General features: G+C 42.4%; 1 protein-coding gene across 2 annotated transcripts in view; it reads right to left on the bottom strand.

Annotated features, from left to right (window-relative positions):
- Positions 1 to 9,703, bottom strand: part of LOC124219293 (nectin-1-like) — a 111,441-nt gene extending 101,738 nt beyond the window's left edge. Inside the window, exons 1-2 of one of the 2 annotated variants that reach the window (XM_046626641.2) lie at positions 9,291 to 9,703; positions 8,808 to 9,080 (exon numbers count right to left, since the gene is read on the bottom strand). In XM_046626641.2, the coding sequence (XP_046482597.1) occupies positions 8,808 to 8,886 (79 nt within the window). In that variant the 5' untranslated portion in view covers positions 8,887 to 9,080; positions 9,291 to 9,703. Of the gene's footprint in view, positions 1 to 8,807 lie in introns of both variants that reach the window. The other variant, XM_046626640.2, reaches the window with a different exon arrangement.
- Between the last annotated feature and the right edge of the window lie 4,839 nt (positions 9,704 to 14,542).

Genomic DNA, 14,542 nt, shown 5'->3' with positions numbered 1-14,542 from the left:
TTGAATTTGAATTTGAATTCGAATTTATGCAGAGAGATAGAGAGAGAATTGCCCGACGTGAATGTGCCGCTGGGAACAATTTCAGCGATCTGGTTTCGAAAACCTTCGAGCTGAAATCGCTCTTCGTTGTGCAATGATTCAAATCATTGGGTTCTATTCTACCGCTTCTGCTTCTTCTTCTTATTCTTCTTGGGTAGTTGATTTCTAACCTCAATTTTTACTGTGCGAACAAAGGGTTGTAAAATCAGCGATGATAATTGGGATTATTAGTTGGCACAAGAGTATGGTACCAGATGCAAAGCTTGAATCGCATTGCGAGAAGTAACTAAGGTCAAATCATCGATAAGAATAGTGAAAATCAATCACATGAATACGGTCAAATGTTTCAACAACATTTGAATTGTTAAATTTTCGACATCGCTTCTCTTGAAGTGTGAGCGTAAAACCGAAATTTCGGGTAGTGACTGTAGACTCGTAAGTGGTAAGATTTGTGACGAAGGGAAGTGTAGTAAAGAAATTGAAAACTGCGGAACGGATGATGCAGAATCAAGTGTAAAGGGGTTCCAATATATAAAAGCAGACGGGAAGAGATCGAATAGAGTGAAATATTCGAGCGTCAGGAAGGCTTGGAAGGTCAGTGATTTTGAATGGTGGAACCCCCGTAACGTCTCAGGGGTTGCCTTACCAAACACCGTGACTGTGACAGAAGATGGGGGGGCAGGGTCACCAAGGGATGAAATCGATTTTCTGCCCAGCTATCTCTACCCCCTCATCCTCGTCCTCGTCCTCATCCTCATCCTCATCCTCATCCTCATCCTCATCCTCATCCTCCTCTCTTCGGGAGAAGAGGACTTTATCCGCTTATCGCGGTCAACGACGGGCCATCTTTGGGAGGCTGGTAAATCAAAGGACCTGCCTCTCCTCCTTTTCGCCCCAGCTCGGCCCATAGAGAGCGAGAGGAAGAAGATGTTCCAAGTGGCCCTACCGGGAAGCCAGAACAATTAACTCCCTCGCACGGCACTCCTAACTTACGAGTGAAGAAGGACCCTTTCCGACTCGAGCCACGTACCCGCGAATCTATTTTCCCCGACTGTCCACGTCTTCTTCTTCTTACACTTCTTCGTCTCTCCCCGGTTCCTTTTCTCAAACCTCAATTCGGCAACCCTTTCCCTTTACGCCTCCTCTCCTCACCTAGCCACCATTATAACAGAGAATCACCAACCGTTTCGGAATCCTTTCATTATTCCAACCGGGTTAGGTGACGTTCTTCTTATCCCGATTAGCTGATAGACACGTACATACACCGTGCTAGAAGAACTGTTCAACCGAACGATGAGGCTAGTTTCCACCTTGCACCACTTTCAAGACATACCAAGGTCCCAAACTCTTCACGAAACGATCGTCAAACCTCTTTTCTGTTTTTTCAACTACCTCTAATCTGACCAAATGGTTCCATGAGTTTATCACCGATTCTCCGAGTACACAAATTATATTCTCTCTATGATAGTCGGCTTCCTTTTCATGGGAGTTGGAAAACCACGGATATTGGTTCAATCAATTCCGATCACCAGACAAATGCGGGTGCAACATTTGCGGTCACTGGACGATTCTTGCCCACCTCGTTATATAATTTTGTGATCATTTACTGGACTTTCAATCTCTTCAATTACGCATAACACGACTAAAATTCGACTTGGAGCAAGTGTTGACCAGGTTCATTCAATACCTGCTAAACTTCGTTGTTCGAGAACTAATGTTTACGTAGACGTCAAAGCACCTCTGCACCATTTGTGGCCATGAGCTTCGAGATGACGCTCAATGAATAAAGCAATAGCTGAATAAAACGATGACCAAAACTGGCACTGAGGTGGTCAAACCGGTAATCTACCTTACAAATCTGATTGACGGTTTAATATTTATAAAGTATCCGAAGAGGCGTGTCTCTTCGAAATACCAGACTTGGTAGCAAATCGATCGAAAATCCGAGACTGCGTGACACCAGAACGTCGATGACCGTGAATACTCCCAAAGATTTCGATGATTACAGAAGCAAGCGTTTACCGCTGCCTTCGTTGTTCAGTGAGGAGAGGATGAACATGGAAAAAGTCTCCCCGTGATTTCGTTTCACGTGAGTGTGGATATCGATGTGTAGCTATGAAAAGGCCGCGAAGGGGGGAGACGAATGTGTGGACGCAGGGTTTACCGCGAGAGGCGCAAAACTGTCCGAACGATATGCAAAACAGGTATTAGGGGGGTTCAAAAGAGCGTGAAAATGTCAAAATTGAAAAATGAAAACCCTGGCTACATGCATTTTCCATGAATCGACACACCCCAATTAACGTTTGTCACGGTAGCCGGAGTCGGCGAGAGGATACCATGTATCTACGTACATACAGTGTACCTATGCAAGTGTATACAGCCAGCTGTACACGCCCTGTTGCACACGGTTTAAATCAACCCATCAACGGGTTAGTAATTTTTACCATTTGAGGGTTGACATGTGAGTACGAGCGTAGGTTTCAATTTGAAGCCCCCGAAAATTGGTCTTACCTACTCGGACGTAAACTCGCAGCACATTCGCTAATCAATCCAACCACTCTCTGCACGATAAACATCACGCAACCAGGACCATACAGAGTTGTTGGAATCCGATCAATGATGTTACGAAACGCGTCATCGACATGGGTTTGGCGCTTATGGCATCGCAAAATCTCACTTCGTCCGTTGTGTAACAAAATCGTTTCAAGCACATCCCGCTAGGTGAATCCGCATGACGTAAATCATTATCACGGTGTTGGACGAGGTAGATATAATGAGTAAGACTACGGACGTTAACTCAGGGAACACTAACCCCAAACAAAATCTCTCTCTCGGCTTGTGAAATTCACCTCAACGCTACAAGCGTACTGGACTCCAAGGTGAAATTAGATACCTACAGTTTCGCAGTTTCGCATCGTGCACATTGCAAGCTCCGGAGATGGGCGGGTGCAATGCACGGTTCCATCTGAGACGGCAGTATCGTGATAGCGAACTATTCTCGTGGTCTAATCGCACTTGGCCAGATTCTCGGACTCGATATGTACACCTTCGCTCTCCTTCAGTACTGCATGGATACCTATAACTGGAAACTTCAACTGCTCGCGATCATGAATATGACGAAAACGGATATACACCAAACACACATTTCCCAACTGCAATGATGTTTGCACGCTTGTTCGAAGGTGTACAACTCGAGCCTGATAATTATCTACTCATGATCGTCAAAGTTCTTCAGTGCCGGGTATCAAAACTTACTGGTATATATAAACGCGAGGGTGTTTCGAATGATCTCCGACGTATCTTAATTCTCGAATATTCGCCAAAATGATTCGTTATGAAAGACAACATTATCGCTAGTTTTTCCTAATATGTGGTGAGTTCCATGCGAACCTGACCAACGTCTGACCCTAACCTTTTCGATTTTGTTTAAAAAAATTTCCGCACCTATCCCAACTCTGAAACAAACCTTTTTCTTCGACTGCTCCATTTATTTATATAAAAATTAACGAGTTTTTAATATATAAATAGGTGGCGTACGAGTGGTTTCAACAAATTTGTGTATTTCATATAGTTTAACAGCAGTTCGTTTGTTTTCTAAACACTTTCTTTCTTTGAGTTGGATTGCAACGCATGCCGGGAACGAAGTCGCGGGCAACGGCTAGTTATTTATTAATATTTAAAGTGATTTTGAAAAGAACCTTTTTTAAAATTCTCAGAAACTGTATTTTCTATTCCAAACATTTTAGAACCATTTTTTCCCCATTTTTTTTTTGTTTTAGTACTTTCAATTTTCTTAATCAACTCAAAAATCGTTTAAACGGTCTGAAAATTCCCAAGAAATTCTCAAAACTTCTATTTTTCACTTAGAACATTTCTAGACCGCTTCAATTACGGAGCGATTTTTGTAAACTTCACGATGAAACCGGTCTCGAAATGTTGTAATTAATAAAATAGAACTATTTAGAATCCTTTGGAAATCGGTCCGGCCTTGGATATCTTGTAAAAGAAAACCTAGTTTTTGACAAGTTTTCGAAAATCTTAAAAAAAACTTCCTTTTCAAAATCACTATCAAAATATTTATAAATAATCAATCGGTTGGTTAGAAGAAAATCTGAAAAAATTCAGGATACCGTTTCAAAGTTGGGACAATTGCTGAGAAAATTTTGACACAAATCAAAAATCGTGAGGGTCAGCCGTTGGTTGGGTTTCTATGGCATTCCCCATGTAAAAGCGTGCCGATCCATTCGGCGATTCGGACATTGGCAAATAAAATAGGTACAACTGAATATGTGCGCGTGTGTGTGTGTGTATAATGCTATATGGGAATGGATCGATCGATGTGCACACATTCTATTCATGATTGTGCCACTCTCTCTCCTCTCTCTCGAAAGCTCTGCACATAGTATCGCAGGATATCCACGGATGTCGGACTTGAGCAAACCCGCGAATCATACCGAATAGGTATATTGTTAATATCGAACTCAGTTCGCTGCGGGCGAAAAGAAGAAAAGTGGAGCGGAGCGAAGAGCGCGGCTTGTTTTTTTATTTTATTTTATTTTTATTTTTACTTTTTGTAATGTTTTTTCTCCGTGTTTTTCCCCGGCTGCTTTTTTTTTTTTTTTTTGCCTTCTTGACGGGAACGTATACAAATGATTGTCCATTGTTTCGTTGCAATTTGTTTCAATTTGTGTTCGGCTTGTTTGTTAAACGGACGGAAAATAACGCTTTTCAAAGTGTTTTTAAGCGCTACACAACGGATGCACAGATTCACATTCGTATTCGGATGAAATTATTTTACCAGATATAAAATTGCACCTGCGGAGATTTTTCTATTGTGTACTACTTGATTTGATTTCACTCTATTCTTCGGCAGTGGGTATAGCAATGAATAGAAACTTATTCACAATACCGTCTTGACCTGCTTTTTCCGATGCTCGATGGCTTATTGAAAACTTCAAACGAGCCACTTAACGACTAATACTTTACATCCGGGGCAAAGATTTGAACCCATTTTGTAACGTGATTAATATTAGCAGAGACGTGTTGGAAAAATTGACCACGAGTTGTGACATAATTAAAGGTGCGCTTTAAATGCCACATTGAAAATTTTAATACTCGAATTTAAAAAAACAATTTTTTATTTTTTTAATTCCCGCCTTCATTCACATCCGAAACAATCGTTGTTCTAGTTTTTTTGAAAATAAGTATTCCAATCAGTTACCCGAAAACGAATCACATCACATTTTAAGCAAATGAGCGAGCGGGACGGAAAAAAAAATCTATAAAAATAACTAGTATTAAAGCCTTACGAAGTTGAAAATAACCGACAGCTTTGTCGTTTGAAAAAAAAAGATACTTTCCTCGGATCAAAACTTGCATGGTCCGCTATTAATATGCCTGTATAATATACCTATCCATAGTTCGAGCACGTTATACGTATAGCCGTTTGAAAATATTAAATTTCAAAATGAACTCTTTGATCGCACGTTGAAGAAATAAAACAGCACAAATTAAAACCAAGTCAGGTTTCCGTTGAGCAATTATTATTATTTTTTCTTCATTTTTTGCAAAAGCGTCGCGTTGCAGGTTTTTGTTGAAAATTACCGCGTACCGTCCGCGTTAAAAGTAAATGAATTATTCTCGACAATTCCATTCTTCGTTATCGATCGGTCGCATAAAACTTGGTTAAATAAATACCATTAACAAGGCACCGGTGTTTAGTTTAATTCTTCCAACTTAGATCCGTTGAAAAACTGGAAAATGGAAGAAGCATCAGCGTTCTAAACGGGTAAATTGAATTTCAAAAATGCAGGGGAGAAAAAATTGTCAGCTTTAAGTAACCGCACACGGTTTAATGCGATAAACAAGGTTTAATATCGGTAATTTAAGAAAGGCCTTGTCTCGCAAGTTTACAAAAGTTTTACCGTTTTTTTGCTTCAGGTTCGCTCTGAAAGTATACTCAAATAACGTTCACAATATTCCGCTAATCTTATATTCCGGATTTAAACCAGTGACCTGGATTGTGGGGTATGTTAAACATACGATTTAATGCAAAGCTATTTGATTTATTCATTTATTTATCAGCTTTTAGTGTCCAACTAAAATGACCCAGTTTTCGACCGCAGAGTTCGATCTATGTATGAATTATGCCAACCGATTCGCGTTACGAACACGCGTAAATAATCGTGTGCCGGAGAACGGTGAAGAAAAGTTTCAACCATGTAATTCCAACTTCTGAATTTAACAAATAATTCCAACGCAATCGACTCGATTTAAGTTACTCCACCGTTTACAAATTGGCTTTCCGAGGCAACAAGCCAATCCAATTACCGTGACCATTACCTGACACAAATTATCCGTCGAGTACGTGTGAAATGTGAATCGATCTGCCGCAGGTGATGCAGGGTACGAAAAAAAATTGGCAAAATTAGGAAATATCATATTACGGTTCCTTGAATCCGATTTTCTCGCTCGTTGCTTCTTATTTTTCTTTTTCTTTTAAATTGTAATTTCAAATCGAGGCGTGGCCTTCTCGCACCTGAGTCAAGCAGCGAGGTTTCCCACGTCGAAGGTTCGGCACAAACGTATATTCGAGGCGCCCGGACCCAGGGTTAAGGATGTACGGGACGTACAGTCGGGTAAAAAAATTCCAGGAAAGAAAAACATGACGAAACAAAAGATCGGTACAAGTCTTACTTGAGTTAATCCGGTTTTGCGATGCTCAAAAAAAAGTCCCGGTGATAGAGAAGAATATTGTCAAGTCCGGAATTTCAAATTTCAACATCCGTCATTTTCCGACCCATTTTCCCTTATAACTCCGGAACTTCGAAACCGATTTTCATTTTTTTTTTTTTTTTGTGGATAGCTACAGCGTCTGGTCAAGTGTTAGACTATGTTTCGTTAAAACCAGACCAACAGTTTTCGAGATATAATGATATTTATAAACCAAGTGGGAATGGGATAGCACACTGATTAAATTCCTACAGTTAGAGAAAAGTTGTTTCCGAAAGTTTTCTCTACACATATCGATAGCATACGGCTGTGTCCAACAGTTTTTCTACAATAATGATTTTGAAAATATTCACAATCGGAGCGGCAACGGTCTACCGGTTGAGAATAAAACAATTTATCGTTCGTCAAAACAGGTACGAACGGCACGAATTTTTCAACAAAGACAAAAAAGAAAGACGGCAATACAGCTTTGTTTAACTAAAAAAGTAGAGTAAACCTCAGAAACTGATTTTGCGTTGCAATAACCAAAAAAAGTGTCGACAATAGCGCAAAATGTTTACGCGCACCTCGTTTGTCGCAATACCAACGATATTCAAACTGTTTTTTTTAACGATACCTGTTTACTGAATTTTTCTAGTTACTGTAACAAATGAAAATTTTTCTCACTGTACGCTTATTTTACTCGACGTAGTTTGATTTTTTGAACCATTGTTCGGTCATGTTTTTGTTCCGGCATATTTTCGAGCTGACTGTGGGTCGGATAGATCCTTAAATGTAGCAGAGAGCAGCAGGCGGAGGTCCTGAAGGATCGACCACGCCCCCCTATCGGTGGACCAACTTCGCGCTGAGGCTCTCGACTTTTCTCTCTGACTGGCCTTCCGGATTTCGACCCTTCAAAGGTCGCCACCCGCCACGTCCGTTCGTCCGCTCGTGGGACACTCTGATCAATTATGCGACTGCAGGTTCGGATACCGGAGTGTCGGGTCCGGGGCCTAATTAAACGATTAATTAAAATACCTTAAGCTTATCCCCCCCCCACATTCGACGACCCACTCGACACGAGTTACGCCTGCATCTCTTGATACACGAGCCACTCGCGTAGTCTTTCAAGTAATCCGTTTAACGTGCGCCCTACGCCTTTCCCTTTTTCTTTTAAATACGTACTAACGTGTGTGAAGATAAATTAATTGCGCACACAGATAGGTCAGGCGGGAAACAGATGAATTCGAACACGGTTCCATACTTTCAATTTATTCGGGTTCAATTAGAGGTTTAATTAAAGATCAGAAGTTTTGTAGGTACGGTTTCAAATCTGAATTCAAGTGAATACAAAATTGTGTGCTCTCCTTCGCTCAAATATCCATTCAATTCAAACTGAACGGATTGTAAAAAATATTTTCCCAGAGATTCTTTTCACCGAAATTGGCTTATAAAATTTCGAATGAACGCAGATGCATCTCCTGTTTCGTGTTTCACTGATCCTATAAATTATCTCTTAAAACAGTTTTCAACTCGACATGCGAGATTTGAAAAATCGACAACGAAAAGTGAGAAAAAGTACCAAATGGATAGAAGAAGGAGGGTAAAAAATTGTGTTTCCAGCAAATTGAAGTCACCGGAACCGCGGAGCAGCGTCTCGCAGCGAATGGCACAACGCCCCACGAACCCTGGCGTTCGAATTTCAAAAAGCAACGAAGCAGGTGTGGAAACCCCGTCTCGTTGTATAGTTTACGATCGTAACAGAAGGGCGTTGTTCACCGTACCATTTTCACACAATTTTTCCGCACTTCTTTATCACCGATAACAATATCGTAACGTCGGAGGAATATTTATTCCGCACGAACCGCAATTTCGTTTTTATACCGGCGCTGTTTTGCACGACCGAGTGACCATAGACGTAAACAGAAAGTCGGAAGGACGGGGATATAAGAAAAGAATCCGCGGGAAAATAATTCGGTACGCTGGTATGTACCTTGAGAAGTGGTAGAAAAGTTTGTGCATAAACTTTGCAGCAAGGATGAATTGGTGTCACTCACCTTTTGCCGCCGATGTGTGAGAGCCGGGTAGACAGACGACCCCGAAGAGGAGGAGATAAGCGATGATTGGCATCGACATTTTCAAGGTTTTGGATCAAGAGCCCCGCTCGACAAGTTTTGTACCGTACTCACAAGCCGAACTTTAACCGAGTTTCGGACTCGTTCGTAAATGGTTTCGAAATCCGCTCCGACGTTTGATTAAAATCCCGTGACCGCGGATATTCACTTGTGCATAAGTATACAGAGCCGCACCTTCCCTCCTTTCGTCGAAACCTGCACGCACATAGGAACAAAGAAAAGAAAAACAAAAAATATTTACACTTCACAGTTGAATAATGTCACAGGATCAGCAACACTTTTGGTAATCGGTTTAGTCGTACCGTTCACAACACGTATTTCAAGCTCAATTATATACATCGCGACGAGCCTCGTCGGCGAGTTTGTTTGTTTTCATTTGTTTTTATATCCTCATCGGTAACGTACCGATCGAAAATTCCGTGATTACGAAGTGCAGGCAGCTTGGGCGATAATTCACTTGAGAACAACACAGCGTAGCGGCGTCAGCGTCGGTGTTGGAAAAAAAGATGAAACAAGCAAGAAACAAGAAAGAATCTCGCGGCATAGACGCGGCGAGTATAACCGAGAGGCGCAACCTCGCTCGCCGAAAATCACTCCGCGGTGTCAGCGACGACGTTACGTGTCAGCGGCAAGACGAGCGCGCGGGGCGATAATCGCTCGACGCGCGTCGCGACGCGGGACTTGAAATGCGGACGCGTAGGGCCGCGATTCGGACTTTGCAGGGGTGGGCGGGTCCCGTGTCTCTCTCTCACTCTCTCTCTCTCTCTCTCTCTCGATAGAGAAGGAGAGGGAATCGCAGCTCGGTGAGGTGTTATCGCGTCGAGGCACCCGGCACTACTGAAGGCTGCCGCCTGACGGCGGTACGCAAGAGTGGGCGTACCTCGCGACCTCGACGTAGAAGCCCGCGCAACGGCCCGGACGGGACGCTGTGACTGCTGCCCGCGACTTTCGGGGATGACGAGGAAATGTACACAGGGTGCAGCGCGTCGAAACAACCCAGCGGCAAACCCTTGCCGCATCTCTTGGAAACCGTAGACGATACGACTCTTCGTACTTCGTTGATATACATATCGCCCTGCGGCCCCGGCTTGTTTACGCTTTTATTTTCGCCCGTCGTGTCCCATTGTTTTGATTTTTGATCACAGTTCGTCTCTCAAGGTGATCCACGAGAAACTGTGCAGCTTCTAGTATCTTCACACCCGGGCAGTTTGATGGTTGTAAAGGTGTCTGCTTTTCAGGTGTACCGAAAAACTAACTTTTGGTTTGTATATTTATTTCGGTCGTTATCAAATGACGACTTACAAAATTATACGCTTTTTGAAATAGCCAGGGACTAGTGCTGTGTCTGTGATTAATCATTTTTTTTTTTTTTTTTGTCGATTAATCGATTGATCGAATTATTGAAGTTTTTGATTGATCGCGTTTTCGATTAATTGATTAACAGACGGATTCGATTTGTATATCGATTTACCTGCAAAATTATCATGGGGCAACTTTGATTAATCAAAATCGTTTCAAAATCGGAAAAACCACTAACCGAAATCGTCGATTAATCGATTAATGGAAAAAACAATCAATCGAAGCTTTACTGTCACACGGTATTCTATTCAACCGTTCTGATAACCTGCTTCAACTTTGTTTGATATGGAAAATAAAAACGAATGATTTAAATTGTTCTTCTCTGTAAGCCAGTGAAGTAATAAACAATTTAAAATTCATGAATCTTTTCTATCGGTACTGCTAGTTTATTCATTTAATGCACGTCGCCGATTCTTAATTATGTTGCCCGTTTAATACGCTGTGGTAACTTTCGTTTCAAAAGTTACATTTATCGGAAATTTTCTCGCAGCCTGTTCGGCTTTTCATATTTGCATGATTTGTAGCCGTTCGATATGCTTGTAGATAATTCGAAGCCACATTTCACCCAGTTTTTGAACATTTCGTACGATTTTTGGCTCGTTATATTATTCACTCAATACAGATATAATACAGCGTGTTTGTATTTTACCGACGGTAAACAAGAATTGTTTCACTCCTAGCTGTAAATTTTTTTCACAATCTATTCTCCCGGGCTTGCGATAAAAGGAATTTCTAAATTGTGTTTTGGTCGATGAAATATTGCATACATTTGCTTGAACTTTTGCCAAACGTGAATAATGAAAATAAAGAAATTCTTTGATTATCACAATTTGCAACGCGTGCATGAAGGAAGATAGCACATTCGAATATTCTCCCCACATAATTATTACACACAAGTGTCGCAGCTAAACAAGAAACTATAATAACTCTCAAGCGTTGAAACTCGAGGACGACAATCAGAGAGCGTGAAATTTTATCTTGCAACGTCGGTAATTTCGAATTGTCAGTTGCAGGTGAGAAACTTTCGAACGGAACAAATCACTGGGGTGTATTCGGTGCAAACATACCGAGATACATGAGGAGTTAATTTATTCCATGCATCAGTTATGTCGTGCAGTTGGTTATAACAGTGAGCGTGCATGCAGGTGGGTGGGTATAATTGTACATCAAGTATCAGGTAGGTACATGATACCTGCATTATACCGCGTAACTTGCTTCCTTCCGTCCATCCCCTTGTATCCTTTGTTTTCCTAAATTTTCCCGCGAAGCGGTTGTCCAGCAATCGCTAGAAAAATCTGGTCGACTGAAACGCCGCAGCACTTCCAGACATAATATGGATACGGAGCGACCGACCCGTATATAAAGTTGAAAGGCTTGCCAATTCGGTTAAATATCTCGGCGTATAATAAAAGTGGCGACTAAAAAACAGCGTGAACAAAGAGAACAAAAATTTAAAAAAAAAAAAAAAAAAGAAAAATGGTGTTCGTTCACCGCTTTTATGGAACTGTAGATTCTGCTTTTTCTCTGATAATTTATTGGCCGTACGACGAATCAAATATCGCGTACTCGATCTGAGATTCTTACTACTTTCGAAACGATCAACTTTCCTGTTCCGTCTGCGCAGAGATTGACGGTATACACTTTTCATATACGTACATAGAAGTTCACGATAAAAGTTTCCAAACGATTTAAAACCCATCAGGGAAACGAGCCACGTACGCGAAAAGTGACGCGGCGACAAAAATTTCACCCTCCACCGATTTTTGAAACCTATATACTGATACCAGACGATGCGTGATTTTCGCGAGGGCAAAATACCGACGGTAGATGGATGTGGAATATCCGTTACGTAATGAATTGGATTTGGATTCGAACTTTTGACTAATATAATAAAAATAAAAACAACGACAACTCGTTGACCGAACTTGGTATCAATTTTGTGCGTAAATTATCGACAAAAAAAATTTTCCAAAGTATTTTTAAAGCTTTCAAAACACAGGGGTAAGAAGAATATTCGAATGGCGTGCAGAGGTTAATGAAACAAGCAGGTAATGAGCGGTGAAAAAATTTCGCACGTGGAATTTTGAATTACATGGAAGACTATTTTGATTAAAGTTTGCGAGTGTATTATAAGGCTCGGTCAATGTGCCAGCTCGGAAAACGCAGCGGGCCGAAGACTTGAGGCGGGACGTATAACTCCTGTGGGAATGGTTCGAAGGATCGGGAACGGGAGGTAATGCACGGGGCACGCCGGTTCCCCGGGACTCCGGAAATGTAGGTGTGGTTCCGAAACTTAGGCTTGCGGTTGACTCGTGCCTCGCGGTGTTTCAATTCAGGGAACAATTGACGGCTGACAAAATGGGAAGTGGTTAAGGACCGCGGCCGCGAACGGTTGCCGGACGAAATCGAGTTAACGTGGATCGATTAACAGCGTCTGTATCGCTAATTGCTAATCACTCAATTACCGCCTGCACCTCGTCCTCCGATTTCTCCGTCCCTCCGTTAATGTTGATAAAGCTCAGGATCCCACTCCCTTGGATGTGTTGTCACTGTCCAACTTTCCTCCTCTTCTTTCACCCTCGAGTGACGTGGGACTGTAGACTCTTGCCACCCTCGACCATCGCGTGCAGTGCAATGAACAAGAAAGACCCTTGATGCAAATGATTTTCCGGACGAGATAGAATCTGGAGCTACTGCTCCGTCTTACGTTTTCGGAGTACAAAAGAAGAACGCGGTACATTCAGGAAACAGCTAGGCTTGATCCAACTTGTTCCTTATCTTATACCCGTAAGGGTTCCTTCTTCCCTGGGGAATCCAGTATTTCGGGATGGTCGGAAACCCGTACTCTTTTGTAGCAAAAATTTGATACGGAAACTTCAATCATGCTTCTGTCATGTCGGACAAAACGATTCCATGGTCGAAAGTGGTGGTGGTAGTAGACGTGGTAGACGTAAAAGATGGCCGTGCTTCTTGGAAAAATAAATATTGAATCGCCGTAGAAGAGAAACACCTCAAAATTCAAACTAGTTTAAATGTCGAAGAGGACACAAAAAACGGAGCAAGGTTTTAAAGGGGCTTATGTACCCGTTCCGTGTTAACAAAAGCGGCAAATTATCATCCCTTCGGATGGCAGCGTGTCTTCGTTTACCGAGGCGAAAGTGTGACTAGCCAATTGGGTCACGAGCCAAGCCGTGACTGGCAGGTTAACTTCTGGCTACCATTTATTTCCACGCGGAACGGCCGATGATAGGGGTCCTTTTCCGGGATAGCCGGCCGGATCAGGATGTTTTCCTAGTGCGTCATCGGAGGCGGGCAGTGGCCGTAACCAGGACTCGACCCGATCCCCGAGCGAAAGAGCAGGATTTAACATCGCTTGGGCAACGCTGCCTGGCCGGGGGCGCATGCCTGAAACATGCGCGGCGTCTGTGCGAGAGAGACGGAGGCAGGTGGGCGAGGTCGTAGATAAGGCATTTCCAAACCCTGATGCCACGGAGGCTAGAGAAACGGAGAACGACCGCAATAGTTGAGAATGTGGGTGAAATGGGGGGTATAAACTTGGTGGATTGCGCCAACGTCCCTGCACTGCACGGGAAAAATTTCGGCGTCGAGCTTTTTTAGACTATAATAAGTCATTTGGTGTAAGTCTCAGACAGTCCGAGGTTAAATTTTCGAAATGACTATAGTGCAAAGAAGCAAAAAATTTATCCATCCGCTGCACGCTTTTTTCATAGACAAACTAGTCTACGGAACTTCTATCCTTAATCGTTCTTCGTTTCTCTTGTAGTTTTCATGCTTGATGCGAACACCGTTGACGAACTGTTTCAAAGTTCACGAACTGCTTTCTATCCCAAAATAACTGCTGAAAATTCGACCGAGGTAGCCAATTTCATACCTTCACGATTTGAATCATCACGTTCTTCTCATCGATCGCGTCTAATCTGCACCAACAAGAAAACTGCAGTTCCGAAACTTCGAAATTGGGTATTCGAGCGCCTTTGTTTCGCGATTAAATATTCAACTCGTTTCCTTGTTTTTTTTTCTCCCTCCTCCCCCCTGTTCTTTGTTTTGGTTTTTTTTTTCTTTATTTCATCCCCTTCCGGAACTCGTCCTGTCGCGCTTGTATCGGCTGGCGCAAGAAGGCGGACATCTATTCCCGGAGGCCATCAACCGATCCGGGAGAGGCTTTTTGCTTGGGATGAAATTTTTTCGCACCAGCCCAGGGTCGGCAAAGTTTGATAATTATGCACGGTTGATAGAGAAAATTCACCGACCGTTTCTTCATCCGTCTCGTCCTCCCT

Source organism: Neodiprion pinetum, chromosome 5 (genome assembly GCF_021155775.2).
Source record: "Neodiprion pinetum isolate iyNeoPine1 chromosome 5, iyNeoPine1.2, whole genome shotgun sequence".
Lineage (NCBI taxonomy): Eukaryota > Metazoa > Arthropoda > Insecta > Hymenoptera > Diprionidae > Neodiprion > Neodiprion pinetum.
Note: the sequence above shows the minus strand (reverse complement) of the source record. Positions and strands in the feature narration are given on the sequence as shown.